Raw genomic sequence first — 17,675 nt, 5'->3', positions numbered from 1 at the left:
GTTTTTAGTTTATCAAAAAATAGGTCTCCTGCAATTTCTTAAACAAATATGGTGTGTGTAAGTATATTATATTATGTTTAGTTTATCTTCCTTCAGAATGACAGAATCCTTTTCTTCTACTCCCCCCCCTTTTTTTTAAACGGACCCCAAATAACCCTCTATAGATCCTGTTACAAGGCAAGAATCCTGGGATTGCTTGGGAATATACGTTTTCCAAAACCAACAATGAAAACAAGACATCCGTCAGGAAACACAGCTACTCCTGGGTGACGGTGCAGTCGGAGTGCTCGACTACTTGTGGTGGTGGTAAGTGACCTTCTGAGCGCTTTTTAAAGCATCGCAAACATTTCAGCTGCTTTTAATTTTGCAAATGGGTATCAATACATACAGGGGGTTACGCTGAACGCCTGGACCTTATTTTTTAATCTGCCAGCTTATAGATGGAGGACCTTTGTGCTTCCTTTGTAGTAAAACAGTCGTGCCACTCTCAATTCCTGTCACTTATGGTGACGCGGTCATTTAGGTCAATCCATATGCATATGATATCTTGCTGTTGAAGTAATGTGAGGATTAAATATGTCGTTTGATAATGTTGTAATTTGGGAACACAGATACCAAATAATGAGTAAATTTACCGTATCTGTAGAGAGTAATTGAAGACTAAAATATTATCAAGACCTTTACTGACAGTTGCACCCCGATCCTCTCACTGTTTAATTGAAACTATTGAGTTCTGCCAGGTCAACGTCTGAAATTCTGTATAAGCTAAGGATTTCTTAGTACCATATTCCTCTAGGTGCTTACTTTGTGCAGACCATTTATTTGTTTTTCTAAATCCAGGCTGTTCTGTCAGTGACAGTAACTCTGGGGTGTGATGAAAGCAGAAAACTGGCATGGGGAGTCCTACAGAAAAAGTTGAGAATTTAAATTTTAGTGGCTTTTAAATTGGACCTGGGTCATATAAATCAGATAATATGATGCGGTTGTCTTTAATATCAAAGAATAGGGGTGGCTGACCAAGGGAATGCCGTGTTATGCTCCTGTATTGGCAAAAAAGTCCAGGTGAAATTCAGGCATATCTTGCTAGGGTGTTGTCAAAGTGTTTCTGGAAGACAGACCCACCAGCAGCACTGCAGACATAAAACACAACACCTGTATTTTTCTTGCTTCCCCTTGAAACAAGTGAAGGTTGCAGCGTAGATCCAAAGATGATGGAAACAATCCTGTTTCCAAACGTGACTTGCTGTGCCCAGTGAACCACGTGTGAGGTGAATGATACATCTCACAGGATGAATCTATCAGGGGCATTTGTAGTCTTCTCTGTGATGTGTCCTGATGTTGACACAAGGTAGAGTTCAGGTACAGGAACCTGCGGAATTCCGAAGCATGTAAAATACACCGTAAAAAGCTGCACAGTGTTCCGTTGCAGTTTGCATGTGCATGAGCAGAGCTCTGATCAAGTGCTGCTGGTTTCTGCGAGGAATTAGGATTTGAAGAGTTCCGCATTTTTGCTGGGGGAAGATTCTGCAAATATGCTGTTTATAACTAAAATGTTTCATCTGACTTCAATAGTAACTGTGTTACAGAGAAGGAAATTAACGTTAAAAACATGTTGCCAAATTAAATCCTATTTTATTTAGTTCAAGTCAGTGTAATTGTACCAGGGATGAGCTTGGACTTGTTGAGTTAAAATTCTGCCCTATTACTTTTTCTCTTATAGTTTGAGTAAACGTTTATTTCACCGTATTTTTTTCTCCTACTTCCATAGGACACATTACAGCCAAAGCAATTTGTTTAGAAGATCATCGCACACGAGTTAATTCCTCCTTTTGTGGCCCAAGGACGAAGCCTTTAAGTGAAACAAAACTATGCAACACCAATCCCTGCCCAGCATTGTGAGTTCTCTTTCTTTTTTTGTACCTTTTTTGCTATGTGTCGTGACTGAGCTTGCCACAAAAGAATTCCTCTCCGATAGGCACACAGAGGTGTATGGCCTGCTGGATGAACCCGCTTTATTCTGTAACGTAAACCAGTAATTGTTGAACAATGTTGGTTGTGTAGGCTTCTGCCCAAGGATAATAATGAGGCGGTACTTCTAAGGCTGCTGAGCGAGCCCTCCCGCGGGCCGCGGCGGCTCCGTCACCGTGCGGGGTTGGCTGTGTGCGCTGAGCAAACCTCAGTCACTCGGAGACCTGTTCTGCCACCTTTGCTCACCTTGAACCAATAAGACCATTTCCCGAGTAAAGTGGTACTCCCCGCGTGGAAGCTTGGCCCCATGACTCAGATTCCACAGATTAGATTAGCTTAAAAGGATCTTGTGAAGTGTAATTAGTGATTTTTGGACAAAATGTCCCACAGAGTATTATGATACCAAGACGAGGACTATCTAAACCAAACAAATCACCAGCAATGCTCCTGGTGCCCACAAAAATAAATACGATGACATTGCCTATGTGAACAATCTTAATTTCTGAAAAAGAAAAGAAAGGTGAGATGCAAAGGAAGACATTGACATATAGATAAGCATTTAGAATCCAGCTGGTCTAAATCAATAGAACTCCTTTAAAAACAAGGGAGTTACACTGATTTATGGTAGCTGTGGTAAGGGTCCTTTGGAAGAAAAATGTTGTGTGCTCACATAATTAAACACAGTATTAAGCGGCTTAGAATATAAACAGGTAGATTTAAGGACACATTGGACATCTTCTGCTGGTTTTTTCACTTCTGGATTCCTAAGTTTGTAACCTTAGCATTATTTTAATTTTATATCAGAGATCAGAAAAGCTGTACTAGGTTGGACGAGACATTTTGACTTCCAGAACAGGAGATTTTTCTAAAGTTGAAAAAAATTAACATGTTTCAGCGGAAAATAGACAGTTGGAGATACCTTGAAGCGCATAGGCAGCAGAAGGCAGAGGAGATGGAGGAAAGCTCCGGCCCTGCTGTCGTCTCCGGGCTTTGCTTTGCGGTCATAAATGCAATGGTCTGTAAAAGCAATTAGCGAAGTGCTGCCCCCCATACTTCATAAAGCACCACATTTAATGAAGTTTAATAGGAAGCATTCCCCATCTCCCTTAGTCTGGAAGAGCATGATGGGGCAAAGCAAAAAGATGTATATGTTCTACAGTGGTTTTGTTTTTACTTAAAAATCCATAGTTCATAATATGTTGAACACACTAAAAAATAGCCCAGTAATAGTTTGGAATTTCCTGTAAAATTGAAAAATTACAGCAGAGTACACAAAATCCAAATGGCAAATTATACACTGTGACCACAAAACAATGGAGATAAAATTTAAATAACTGTAAGATGTGACGTGAGAGCCCCAAGTTCCTGCTTCAGCAGTTTCTTTAGACTGTGTTTAGCCACATGATTTTCTCAGTATCAATTTTAAGTCATGTTTGTAGCCAAACACAATCTGTTCATATGTGATTTATCTTCTGCCAGAAGTATTTTTATCCAAGGAGCGCAGTATCATGCGCACAGAAATGCAGTGTCTGTCATGTTCCTAGGAGTCTTTCGGAGCTGTTGGTGCACACCTTCATTTTGATGCAGCATTGCTATGCTATAAAGCTTCACCAAAATCAGAGTCAGTTCTGTTGAGCACACACACGATTTCCCATTTCTATCAGCCAGAGATCACAGTGTAGTTTGAACATTCACTGTTATTGAAAATGCTGAATGTCCATTTTGACTCACAGGGAAATGTTTTATATGCTGAAATTGCTCTGATATTCTTAGGTTTACTACTTTAAAACAATTAGTGAGTTGAACCCTAAAAGATTACAGAAAGAAAAACTGTGAAATCCTCAAGCCATCTATAGGCAAAACCAATTCAACTTGCTAATTATTTTAAAAATCCTTGGGATATATTAATGTATGGAGGATCTATATGTGGGACCGTATCTTCAATTAACAGATTGCCATTCAGCTGAGTGAAACTATGCTAGAATATCTCTGCCCAGTGGTCTGCCCAGAAAGTCATGGCATGTAATACACCCCATAGCACCAAGACTGCCAACAGCAAAAAATGTATTAATAAATACCACAGAGGAAACAAAGAATACTTAACAGCCAACAAATAAAGCAAACCAAAATATGGTTAAGCATAATAGGCAAGGGAAGGAGGTGAATAGTAGATGAGATACAAGCGTGTCAGTTTTGTGACATAAAAGAGACTGCAGACTTACAAAGGTCAGAGAGGAATAATTGCTGCATAAGAACAAAGACTTATTAGACTGAGTAGGAACAAACTACCGGCCCAACAGTAAGAACACAGAGAGGCGGCAGAACCGCACACTGTTGTTGTTGGATTTCAGAGCTGCCAAATCTGGTCATAATTATTTGGTTATTTGAGCTAATGAAAGATACTCTTGGATCGCAGCCCAGATACTCTTGGAAAATGGCGGTTTACTAGAGGACATTCAAGTAGGTTTATTGCTTTCTCCTCTGCAAGAAGGGGAATGTTCTGGGCAGTTACAGTGAATAAACCATAAAATGAACACTTCTGGTTGCTCTACCCATCAGCATTGTCAGAACCATCCAGGCAAAATAATTAAAAGTTGTAGAATGGATTAAAACAATAAGTTTTTTCTAGAAGTCTGTATTGCGATACTCCAGATATTTATAAAGGAGACGAAAAGGAAACTTCTGTCGTGTTCTGGAATCACATAACTACTGACTTTTCACATTAATATTTCTTTGTCCTTAAGTTAGCGCTTTTTATATTTCCCACTGCTTTTGGCGGTTGCTGAAGTTACTGGACTGAGAGTTGGGATTTCTTCTGTTCCCAAAGGGATTTTCCCAAAACAGGCTTTTTATGTTTTTTACAAACAAAATTTAGCTTTGTGTTCAGGCAGACGTGAAGAGACAGGCAGTGGGTTTGATTTCACAGTTGAATTTGAGATGAGAACCTTTTGGTGGCAAAGTGCTGGTTTAAAATCTTTAGTATAAATTCAGTCCTGTCTTTGAATAAGAGTCATAATCTCCTTTGCTTCTTCGCTTCTGTTTTCCTATCTCGTTGTTATTTATGGTGTTCCATCGTAAGCCTTTGAGGACAGAGACACTTGGTTGTGCGTTAGCAAAGTGTCCACAAGGTCTGGGGACCGCTCAGTGCGTCAGCGGTAGAAATACTGAGCAGCTATTGACATTTCAAACCCGAGACAGTGCAACAGTTCTTCAGACTCTGTGTAACTTCAGTGCCATGACACGTAACTGAAGGGTGCCTGTGACCAGGGTAGAGATTTGCCCAACAGCATTTGCTTGTTAAATTTCCTCTGTTTTATTTAGATTCCGCATCACCTGTCTGCCAAATTTATTAGACATTTAAATCCTCCAGACAGGAGTGATAAGAGTGCTGATTTTAGAAAGCAAGTTCTTTTAGAGGCCAGTAAGTTTGAACATAAAGAGCCCTGGACAGCACCTTGCCAATGCTGGGTGCCCTGTGTAACTACACACAAATGCTTTGGGAGGTGCATGTTCAGCTAAACTGGTCCCAGTCCTTCCCTGCCTTGCCGGTTTTTCCCTTATATCCGCTTAGGTGAATCCTCCTCCTCCACCCTGTCTTACGAGAGGGATGTAAAAAGGAAAAAATGTCGTGACAGAGGGCAGAACTTTCCAATAATCGAATGTCATGGATTTACAGAACTCTTCTCCATCTATCTGGCTTCTTCCTTTGGCCTCAGGTCTGTTAGTGTATTTGGAGGTCTCCCCGGCAGGTAAAGTGACAGAGGCTCATCCTTCTTCTGTTTTAGAGAGATTTTTTTTCAATTAAAAGCCTAGATGTGGTTAAAAAGGAATGGTGACTTGTTAGCCAGACCCTTAGATCTTCTAGATATCCCACCAGCCTCAACAGCAGCATCTCCCTCAGTCCCCGTGGAATTCCAGATTCCAGGTTGGGTTTGTGGGCAAGTCGGTTCTGGTAGATGAGAACTGTTCATAAGTAATACTGGTTTTTCTAGTTGTGTGACTTCTATTTCATCCCTAGCAAAATGTTTCATGCCTTAAAGATAGCTTACATAACTAAGGCTTTTTGATTGCTTGAACAGATATCAGTGCATCTGAGAGCAGGCTGAGCAGAGTGCTGAGCAATTCACACTTGACAGGTGGCTCATATGTATTGGTTTTCCAAAGCTAAATGGATGTATATTTTTCTCACTTAAGCTGGTCAACAGGTGAATGGAGCGAGTGCAGCAAGTCCTGTGGAGGAGGGCAGCAAAGTCGTCTCCTTCAGTGTGTCCAGAAAAGGGCTTTCCAGAGAGAGGAGGCCGTGGCGCATTCCCTGTGTCCCATCAGCACCCCTGCGCAGGTGCGGGGGTGCAACAGCCAGGACTGCCCACCCGAATGGAGCCTTGGTCTGTGGTCCCAGGTAACTTGGAGAAAAGCTTACTCTTTTCTTTTCTTTTTTGCTGGCATAATGAAAATATTGCCCAAAACTTTGCTCAAAAAGAATAGTGCAAACTTTGTGAAGATCAGTATTTTGCAAGTGGTTCTGTTCATTAAGCTATGTATATATTTCAACTCACCTTCCTAGGTACCAGGACAGGAGTGCTTGCCAGACGAGGACACATGGTGTCCTCTTTGGTACATACAAATAGATGGATAATTTCTTCCGATTTCATAACTTAAGGCTCTGTGCATTCTTCAAAGCCATTAACCTCCCTCTGAGACTACTTCCCACATCAATATTAACTTCTCTCAGAGATGACAGACAAAGGATGAAGAAATATCTGGGGTTAGATTGCATATTAATGCGCACATATGTGTGAACTGTGAGTTGATGAATTTCTGGTTGACGTGTTTGCTAATCTCTTCTGTATTTTTGCCTTTGTTAGAGTAGCTATTCGCCTGCAGGCAGAGTTGGGCTGCAGTGAGTTGCCATGAGAAGCACAGGGCCCCTGGGCAGGTTCTGTGTGCACGCACCCTGCTTCATGACCCGCCTGACGTTAAACCAGCCCGAGCTTAAAACCACACACACGCTTACACAAAACTCATCTCTGCCCTTTTTTCATTAGTGTTGATGCTGGTATAAGCTGTTAATGTAAGGATAAACGAGGCACCGGGATTTAAGAGAGAGCTGACAGTACACTTATATCAAAAGGAGCTACATTGTTTTTATTCTTCTACCTTCAATGTAGATTTAAATTTCTGGAAAATCTCTTACTTGTGTGTACACTTCTTGGTGCTGTTACTCTTTAGGTGACCGAGAACACCTTGACCTAAGCGTTCCCAGCTGAGCAGCGCGCTGTACTGTACTATGGCAGATGAGTAACTGCTCCATAGCACATCCTAACAGCGTTTGAACAGTCAAAAAGTGACTTTTTCTTCCACTGTATGTGAAGGAAACCTTAGTGTGGCAGGAGATTATAAAAAGCGGGTATGATTAGATACTTAAAAAGGAACAGCAGAGTCTTTAAACACATTCAACTTTCCTTCCTCTAAAATTAAAATAATACTAAAAAAGCTATTTTCCTTCTCTTGAGGATGTGTACAATTCAAGTTGGGATTTTCAAATAAGCCTATGAAAATTAAGCTCCCAAGTCCTGCTGAAGTGTAGTGAACAGGCCTATTGCACAAGTTAGTGAAGATGTTAAGATTCAGCTGACAGCTGCTCTATCAGACTCAGAGGAGTTAAGAGGAAAAAAATGCAAAATACCCAGCCTTGCTGCACAAATGAGAGGAACTTTTAATGAAAGCAGCTTCTGTTTGTTTGGGGGAAAGACTAAAACCACAGCTTTTCAGCATGCAGATGTTTCTGCTGCATCCTCAGTACAGCTCTGCTTTCGTGAAACTTCTAAAAAACATTTGGGATTTAATACGGATGGTGATAGTACAGGATTCTGTTTTGGAATGTGCACCTTGACCATCAGTAACAAGGAGGACAATTAGAAGAAGGTGGAAAGCTGGCAGCATTATTTCAGGACTCTTTATTTCTTCATTATTTCATCAGAAATGGCTCATTTGTGCATTTTGTTGTATGCTAGGGCAATGAGAACTATTGAATGGCTTTTCAACTGAACCAAAGTGCAGCAATGTGTATTTATTCACTGGTGACTTGTCCTAAGCCTCAGTTGTAATCTTGGGAACTGAAATACATCTGGTCGAACTTCTTAACCATTGTCTGTATCAGATTCTGTCCTGTAGTGAAATTCATTTGGTGAAGGAATTATGTATAGATTCCCTGGGTGGTTTTCTCTGCCTCTGTCTTATCCCTCTGGGCCAAGGTGAGGACAAAATAACAAATAGCTGAGAACATCTTGCTGTGGGAGATTTTGCGATGGGAAGTTAGGACCAGCTTTCAACTTCGCCGTCCAGGGAAAAAAGCATTTTGCTTACGAGTCCAATGTTCCTCATCTGCGGAAGAGGGATATTGCTTTTCTGTCCTACATGGGGGCTGGACGAGTTCATAGTTTAAATTAAGAGAGCACTTAGAACAATGTTTTAGAAGAGACACACAGATGTTACTGTTACTTATTTACCCATAAAATGTCAAGTTTACTTGTACTATAATGGGAGCTACACAGCACATTAGCCATAGTTTCTATGCTCTGCTATAAAATAATGCCAGTTTTCATTTCCTCTGGTTCAAGTGAGTATTTCTTTCCCTCACAGTGCTCCAAGACTTGTGGGAGAGGTGTTAAGAAGCGCGATGTCTACTGCAAAAGTACCGGTTCTCCCAATGCTAAAATCTTGCCCGAAAGTATGTGCAGCAGAGACCGCAAACCCGAATCCCAGCAGACCTGTGTGCTGGGACGCTGCCCCAAAAATGAGCGACTCCAGTGGGTGATCTCTTCCTGGAGTGAGGTAAAGCACTGCAGCTCCTTGTTGTCTCCCTTGCCTGCTTTTGCTGCCAGTTCTTTACATCCAGATGTGGTTAGAGGTACCCTGATGTTTTTGTTTTTCAGGACTTCCACTGACTTGGATCCATATTTCAGTTTACGCATTATGAAACATGGTGTTTGTGGCTTTAGTTATATAATGCTTTTGTAGTTTCACATAATTTGGGGTCTCTTGCACATAACGTTCTCCTTTATCTGAATGGGTTTCTGTCGATTTCAAAGGTGTGCTTTGCTTTTGCAGTGCTCAGCCTCCTGTGGCCCAGGTGTACAAAAGCGAGAACTAAAATGCGTCGAGAAAAGCATCCATGGGAAGTTGATCACCTTTCCTCAGAGAAGATGTAGAAACATCAAGAAACCAGACATTAACTTGGAAGAAACTTGTAACAAGGGAGCCTGTCCATCACAAACGGTGTACAACATGGTGTCTGGCTGGTATTCCTCACCCTGGCAGCAGGTAGGAATGGAAAACTTTCTCACCTATCTCTCCCTGTCCACCTAGCGCTTTCTCTAGCACTGTTTCATGTCTTGGCTTTTATGGAGTTTACAAAAGGGGCAAGTTTCTCTACACAGTAGCTCAAGTAGCATCCCCCAGTGCTTTTCACTGCACAGCTTTAAAGAACAGAACAACTGTGATGTGTCTGTTGACTCTTGGACGGTGTATCCACCATAATTAGAAGCTGAGGTTGCAGGACAGATTTAGAGAGCACCAAACCTAGAAGAGTGCGTATCATATGCCCCAGAATGGACACTGGTGAGAGTGGCACAAACACCTGAAGACCACACCACTGTGACTTTAGAGCAATGTGAGTCCAAGCTCCCTGGAGTAAAGCTAGCTGCAGTCTTACACTGAGCTGTAGTCCAATGTTCGATTGTGCAGAGGAGACATCTCCAGTACCAAGAGTCCACCTGAAGAACGTCACCTAAAAATATTATTCATGCTCAAGCAGCACTACATTCCACACTCATTTTCCAATGCTTTCTTCTCAGTCTTCTTCAAACTGCACTGTGGTTGAACTGTTACATATCTATATGCACAATGTATTTTAGCATCTGCACAGATTGCCTGGAATTCCCTAAATACTATGATTAATTATGGGATCAGTCTGTATTTGTTTCTACATTCTTGCAAACAAGCTTCTGTATTTCTGGAACTTATCTGCTTTATGAGTCACATATCAACGACACACACACGCATTTAATAACATCTACATGAAACAATGTATGCCTGACAATTGCAATCAGATGAAAATGATCACATTTATCTTAAAGACAACTTTTCATGAAACACATACAAGTAAAAGGCTTATTCATTTAAAAAATACTTCATAGATCTTGCTGTAAACGCATAGCATTTTTCCCCAGATGCTGCCATAACTATGGCTCCTGTGGGACTTTTCTCTTTGTTCAGACAGCAGGATTGGGCCGAGGGGCTCAGCGTTCAAAATAAATCAGTGCAGACAATCAGGAACAGGTTTTCTAAATTTTTCCATTTCTGTCCTGATGCCCAAGCAAGAAACCAAATTTTCACCAGAGTCCTTAAATAACCAAACTCTGCGAAGGGAGAACAGATGCACACATCTTGGGGAAGTCGGTCCTGATGGGGGTTGCTGAATGGCACAACACAAATCCTGACCCCTTGGTCTCTGGAAGTCTCATCTGAAGCCTTTGAAAGTTACTCCTCAGCTTTCATGGGCTCCCCAAGAATCTGTGCAGTGAAAGACGACTTTGCTTTCCCCCTTTCTGCAGTGCACAGTGACGTGTGGAGGGGGAGTGCAAACCCGGAGCGTACAGTGCCTGCGCCACGGGAGACCAGCTTCAGGGTGCTTGCCCCATCAGAAACCTGCCGTCCTGAGAGCCTGCAACACCAACTTCTGCCCGGTCCCTGGGAAAAGAGGTAAAGCTCAGCTCTGCATGCCACAGCAGCGCTGCTTGCCTAGAGCTCTATATCCAGCAAAAATCACCTTTTCCACTTATACCTGCAGAAGATTACTGTTGGGTGTGTTCCTTACACAAATTAGTTTTTCCCAGGCTTTCCAGTTACTCTCTGATACTACAGCCTCTCTCTTCTCAAAGTGAACCCTCTTAAAGCAGACTTGGGAGTGTACGTGAGGCAGGAGAGTTTAAAAACAGGGATATGTTAAAAAAAAAAAAGGCCTGTCATTTGGTTCTGCATCTTTCTGCTGTCTTTTTGAACAACACAGGAACCTACTATGCTGCTAATGTTTTATGATTAAAAATAGCGACTTTTGAACTAAGCAGTAAGAACTTGCCGTTTATTTTCAGTCTACCCAAGCTTCAGATTGCACCCAGGAGTCACAAAAAGCTTTGTTTAGAATGTACTTCCTCTTCTTACTGCTTCTGATCAGCGTATGATGTGCAGTGAAGCTCTGTCCCCACCTGTGGCTGCTCTGTCCCTCTCCGCCCCTTCAGTGTGTTTGGAATTCTAGAGGAGCAGGGGGAATGAGATGTTTTGTGCCATTCTGAATGATGGAAGTGAAATGATCTCAGGCCACCACAGAACGAGGTACATTAGCCCCATGCCCTGTATTTGCCCACAAGCTGATTACAGTTTGTGACTTACCTGCAGGAGAAAAGCTCCTGGAGGTCCAGGTTTGTCCATTCACTAGTTAGCTCAGTTTGCTAAAACACTTTAAACATTAACTTTCAAAGTACCATACATTAACTGTCTTGTTACCATTTTAAAACTGGGAGCTGAAAGTAACCTCTATGAAACTTAGGCCGGATTACAGGAGAAGGGGTAAATGGATTTGGGAACAAAGGGCACACTCTGGCCCTGCATCCCGTAAATTGACATCAGCAGCACCCCGATCTGTGCCGGCTCCTGGCACTCGCTGTGCACAGAACCCATCCCGCTCCGGTCAGACTGATCCAGACATGCAGAGTATCAAACTGATACATCAGGGGACCTGAATCCAAACATGGATATATAGATGAAATAGTCCTAAAAGGGCTAAGTAAATAGTTCTGCTGTTTTCATAAGTGAATGTTCTCAACACTTCAAATGAACCTTCCTAAAAAGTGCTGCTGTATCTCGGCGTTTCTGTATTACATTGTTTTCTGTCACGATACAGCAAGCGCTTTTCTTTCACCCCTGCCTTCCTCTGCTATATTTCATGTCTGGAGTAATGTCTGTTATTAATTTTGGCCTTGGCCTGTTTTCCTCTCTCCTCACATCTGCAGGAGCCCATTCCCCTTTATTTTAACCGGGTCGTCAGGCTCTAGAGATCAATTCTCTCGCCACCGCTCTCTAACTTTCTGTCTAAACCAGCAAAAAGAGGGAACCAGCTGTGCTGGAATCACGTTGAAGCAAATCAGTCTCTATTATCAGCCGTGCAGCTCCAGCTCAGTGATCACAGTCAAGAAATTATTGTTTCAGGGAGAGTTTACACTTTCCTAGACAAACTGGGTCATTTCCATCCCTCTGTTAGATGCAGTTACGGTCACCATAACTCCTAGTAAATCCGACTGCTTAAAATGAAGGGAAATTTAAACAACTTATCAATATTGAGTAAATAAAAATGAGGAACTGATGGCCTGAGCCACAGCCATTGAAGTTTGTGGGACTCTTTGTGTTCACTCCAATGGTCTTTGGCTTAGGTCCCAAGGGTAGAGGTGTTGGCCATACCTCTGTAATGGTAGCATTGCACTCCCATCTTCAAAAGGGACATGGAGATGTATGAACCTTGCCTCCTCAGTGCTTATACATGCTTTTTTTTTTTTAACAAAATTACCCTTCCATGGCAGGAGAGCTTTTTCCTAACTTAATCGGAACAGCTTTCCTCGCTTTGCGCTGAACTCCCCGTTTCGTCCCCTCTGACACCCAGCTGAACACAAGCGATGCTGCACTGCTCTGCAGGGAAGGGCTGCGGGGGTATTTTCTTTACATACCTTTAGCATTTACAGACAGGCTTTTCTTTTTAAAAACTGAGGAATAAAATGCCATCTTTTAAATATATTATTATTATTAAATTTTGTTCTTACTCATTCAAATAAATTTGAGGGTGATAAAGGTATACAAACCCACCTTTGCCGTTATATAAAAGGGAATTAAAAAAAACCCAAACAATTGGTAACTAATCAAAAGCAGTTCCTATAGAAGGACCGAGGGACTCCTGGCCCACAAGAAGTTGTCTGGGAGGGAGGGAGCATTTATCTTGTGTGGCTCAGCTGATCTGGGAGCGCAGACAGTGGTGCCCAGATTGTTCTTCACTGTCTCCCTGTAAATTCCTTTTATTGACCATGTAAACAGTAGTTCTGAGAGCGAACTGGAATCTTTTCCCATGCTCACAGGAGATTTCAGCTTAGCCATAAATTTTGCTGAACCTCATTTAAATGTCTTTACTGCTTTTGCAGACGTGGTGAATTTGTTTATAAATCATCCACATGAATGATCACTTTGCTCTTTTAAAGAAACAGAAAGCATCCACTACAAAACTATAGAACAGAGCAGCTATGAAATGTTTTTAAAGCAACTGGGCTGTATATAGAAACGGTCTCTACATGAATTTAAGTGAAATAAAATCTTAATTGAAAAATACAGTTAATTGCAAATATAAATAAAAAGCTATGCTTTTCAGAACTAAACATTGTCAGCCTGGGGCTGGTGCTGCTCTGGGGTGCAGGGGAGCTCCTTGTGGTGCTGATGGCAAGAAACAATCAGCAGTGAGCATGGAGCAAGGTCACTTGGCTTTAGAACAACATTTGTAATCGGAGGTGAAAACACAGATGACTTACTACAGTGGAACTGCTGCCTGTTTTCCTGAACTTCAAAATGTGCTCTAACTTTTTAAATTCCTTTAGTCTCTGACCCTCCCGTTATATTAGCTCTATCTCTATCAAATTAACAAGTTAAACATCTCTTAACAAATTAAACAAGAAACTAGTATATGTGAGCTGAAAGCTGGTTCTTAGCTCCTCTTTGAATTGAGCCACCCGTCGTGTTTTTAGTACTACCAAATGCATACGGGTGTGCAGAATAGGCCTGACCTGGAGTCTTGCTAAACCACTGTCTTACCGTATGGCTTGGCTTTCTCTCCTTCAGACGATCCTTCTTGTGTGGATTTCTTCACGTGGTGTCACCTGGTACCCCAGCATGGTGTCTGTAACCACAAATTTTATGGCAAGCAGTGCTGTAAATCATGCACAAAGAAGAACTGATAGCAGCGCATTATCTGGACCCTTCAGTGACAGGATGCTCTTCTTCAATTTACGTTGGAATGAACTTTGCTTTGAGGCAAGACATGGTGCCACATAAACCACTGATGGAAGAGACATGTTTTCCGAGGGAATGTTTGAGGTGCAGTAATTGTTGGATATGTTGAAAAAGGAATGTTTCTTTTTTCTTTATTTGCTGACCTCGCTAAAGTACAGGGTACTCCAGATCACTTGAACACTGAGACTCGTTCTTCAGAGGTGTCGTTTTGCACTGTTGTATGTTTTGAGGAAGAAATCAAGGCAAGGAAGCCTTTGCTGGCTAATTCACCAGAATGCAGAAGAGCTCAAGGAGGAAGGTTGCAGCATGGCAGCACGACAGATCCCGCTATCGAAAGCCTTTCCTTTCTTCTTTCCTATGGTACTATGGTCCCAGGGTAAGGAAGGTGTTCACAGTCTCACGGAAGGACGCTCGCCGGCGGCTGTTGTTGGGAGCACAGCCTCACGCCTGGGGCCGCCAGAAGTGAATGGTGCACTACAGAGATACATGGTGCTTCTCTTAGACTTGCTGCTGGGAAGGCAAGCTGTGAAGAATTCATTTTCTGCTTTGTGTAGAAACTCAGAGGTGGTTAACGAGCAACTTGAAACGTATTCCTAGAAACATTCAGCATTAGAATATTTGGACTTTTAATATTGCTGTGTTACAAGTAAAATAGAATTTCATACTGCAACTAACTCAAGGAACTCAGATTTATTGAGCTCAATGGTTATGTTTTCAACTTTCTAAACTCGTTAGTTATGTAATTTTGTAATTGAAACTTGACATTTTAAAGTAGTTTTCTCAGAAGCTAGGTTGCTTGAATGCCAAGATACTGAAGAACGTCTTCCTTTCAATCTTAAATCTCTCTGCAAATTTTGATTAATCCATTACCCAAAGGAAATAGCAAGAATATTGCAGTCCATTAATTCATGCTAAACTTTTCTAAGTAGTTATTTATTCACACAGGTTATATGAAAAAGAAGTGAAAAAGTGGATGATTTATTCTAACTGAATAAAAATCAATTCTATTTTTATACATCCTCCCAATAGTTTTATTTAACTCAGAATGCACCAGCAAACAAAAGAACTGTAAGCATAATGATATTTGTACTCGTTCAGTATTGAGATGTTTGGTGACACCATATATCAAATGGTACCATTTAGAAGTTTCTGCATTGGAAGAACACCAGACCCATTTGCCAAACCCATTTGGAGGCAGAGCCGTGTCCTGCTGTAATTTCCTATGAGGGGCATATTTATCTAATTCCACCCAATCCCACAACTTTGTTTGATGAATGTAGTTCAGTTTTACTGGTTTTTTAAAGTATCTTTTCAGGGTAAGAGTAGCCAGCTCAGCACCAATACCAGACAGTGGGCACGTAAAATTAGCAGTTCCTTTCGCAACAATTTAAATTAAAAACATTTATTCTATGATACTTTAAGAAATGATGATTGGAGACATATCTCAACCTACATCGCTCTGTCTCAAAATTGGACATTGTGTAATTATAACCTTTTTTTCCTAGGAAAACTACGAGGTTTTTCTTGTTTTGTTTTTGTAATTGTGTCCTTTTTTATTATTTGATGTAAAATAATTAATTTATTAATGCATAGTTTTTCCTTTATATTTCTTTGCTCACTTCCTTCAGTGACACCCGAGGAAAGAAAATGGTAGTGTCACAAAGTATGAATTATGGTGTAAAAAAAGCAAAAAATATAAGTGTAATATTTAATTATTTTATCAGCTTTGTAATAAAGTACTCTAACTGTTTCATTATATTTGGAATTGTAAAATTCAAGAATAAAATATGGAGGTTATAAGTAAATATCAAGTAATAGAAGTTGTACACGCATTTTTTTGCTTTTGTGTTGGTTATACCATAGTAGCTTTAGGTAAAACGTTATCCAGTTTCATGTGCTGTGTAATGTCCTGTGACTCAGAGCCTGCGCCCATCCTGCCCACCACACCAGCAATGGAAATTTAGCAACCCTAGCAAAGGGTGACCTCTGCCCAGCCGTGCCCTTCAGCCCTTGTATGGGTTAATATTGGTGGGGAACCCTCAAAACATTGGATTTGAGTGCTAACAAGCCGTTATGATGAATGGGGTGGAGGTCACTCCTTTCAGGCGCTCAAAGTCAGGCGTACGCACTAAGGTCATGTGAAACTCCTCTACTTTGGAAAGTCCCATTATACTGGCAAACCAGGAATGCACGACTGCTTATTCAACAACGTGAATATATTGCAGCGGCCTTTTAAGAGCAGAAGATGATTCTCATTTGAATGACCACCCTACCGTTGAAGCAATTGGATTGTGCCCATTTCAGGCACAAAGAGGCAAAATGGACCTAACTTCATAACAACACAAACGCTAAATTACACAGAAATACAGTTGCTCCCCCCATGCGCAAGACAAAACCGACCTATAACTCCTCTCACCAAAGGAAGCGGAAACTTGCGCATCGCAGAACCAGCGCGATTCTTCCCTGCATGTGTTTCTATGCAAGGTGGTTTGCAAGATAAGAAGCCTCGTTCAACGTAGCATTAGGTTTCTCAGCCTTTCCCATCTGCCTGGGATACTTCTATTTTTCTAAAAAATGGCTCTGCTAAGTTTCCCAGCCTGCCCCTATTAGGGACTACATAGATTCACTGGATCATTTTATATAGGCATTCTCTAACATATATTGGCCATTTTTCGCTTCATTCACCAACACTCGGACAGAAAGCAAGATTGGGTAGTGTTGATAGGAAATACTGAGCACACTTCTGACTTACAGCATCACCCAGTAGGCAATAATAAGCAATAGATCAGTCTGCTCCTGAAAGATTCCCAGCAAGCACTCTTTGAACATGATTTGGGCTAGTGATTTAAGTAATTAATATGCCCACACAATAATTCAGACTCTAAACTACTTTGTGTTCTGGGCTAGAATTTTGGAATTAAAATGAACTGACGGTTGTCAGTGAGTTACAGTGTTGGAGATGGATGTTGAAAGAGGAAATATTGCATAAAGATGTGCTATGGTGTGGTTGGATCAGTCCCAAGTCCACAAATGTTTTACTGCCGAGCCCTCACAGAGATATTTGGTACACAAAGCTTGGCAGTTTTCTAGAAGTACGTTGCTGCAAGGCTCACTTTATAAAGCAGAATTGGCTCTTTTCACAAAGGAATACTCCGCTTCCTGTAGTCAGATTTCATCACTCAGGTAAAGGATGCATCTGCCTCAACTCAAACAGATATTTAATGAATGGCTTGATTGTGTAAATCAAACTCAACCATCTCGGATGCCCAGAAGACATGAAATGTTGGAGACAGATGAACATTTCCCTACATGTGGTTTTATGGTAACATGATCCACATCCCCTATTTCATTTATTTTTCAGCAAATCCTATTCAAAAGCATCAATAAAATAAATAAACATTATTATTTCTATTGTAACAGAAGTCCAACCCTACTGAGTCACTAGGATCCCATTGTGTACAACACTGTGTACACGTCACCAAAGGCTTACAGTCCCAACGGTACAGCAAGAAACAATGGGAAAAGGCCATGTTAACAGTGAGCTCATTGTGATGAGCAGAACAAGTGCTGCTGGTGGCTCGCTGTGTGGGCACTGCAGAGCGGTT

General features: G+C 41.3%; 1 protein-coding gene across 4 annotated transcripts in view; it reads left to right on the top strand.

The window, feature by feature from the left end:
- ADAMTS18 (ADAM metallopeptidase with thrombospondin type 1 motif 18) overlaps positions 1–14,178 on the top strand; it is a 68,094-nt gene extending 53,916 nt beyond the window's left edge. For all 4 annotated transcript variants that reach the window (XM_071814352.1, XM_065848580.2, XM_071814351.1 and 1 more), the window contains 7 exons: positions 165–306; positions 1,769–1,895; positions 6,163–6,367; positions 8,611–8,802; positions 9,079–9,291; positions 10,584–10,731; positions 13,900–14,178. In XM_071814352.1, the coding sequence (XP_071670453.1) occupies positions 165–306; positions 1,769–1,895; positions 6,163–6,367; positions 8,611–8,802; positions 9,079–9,291; positions 10,584–10,731; positions 13,900–14,015 (1,143 nt within the window). In that variant the 3' untranslated portion in view covers positions 14,016–14,178. The remainder of the gene's footprint in view (positions 1–164; positions 307–1,768; positions 1,896–6,162; positions 6,368–8,610; positions 8,803–9,078; positions 9,292–10,583; positions 10,732–13,899) is intronic.
- The last annotated feature ends 3,497 nt before the right edge of the window (positions 14,179–17,675 follow it).

Source organism: Patagioenas fasciata, chromosome 13 (assembly GCF_037038585.1).
Source record: "Patagioenas fasciata isolate bPatFas1 chromosome 13, bPatFas1.hap1, whole genome shotgun sequence".
In the NCBI taxonomy this organism is placed as follows: domain Eukaryota; kingdom Metazoa; phylum Chordata; class Aves; order Columbiformes; family Columbidae; genus Patagioenas; species Patagioenas fasciata.
This window is presented reverse-complemented; position numbering and strand designations above follow the sequence as displayed.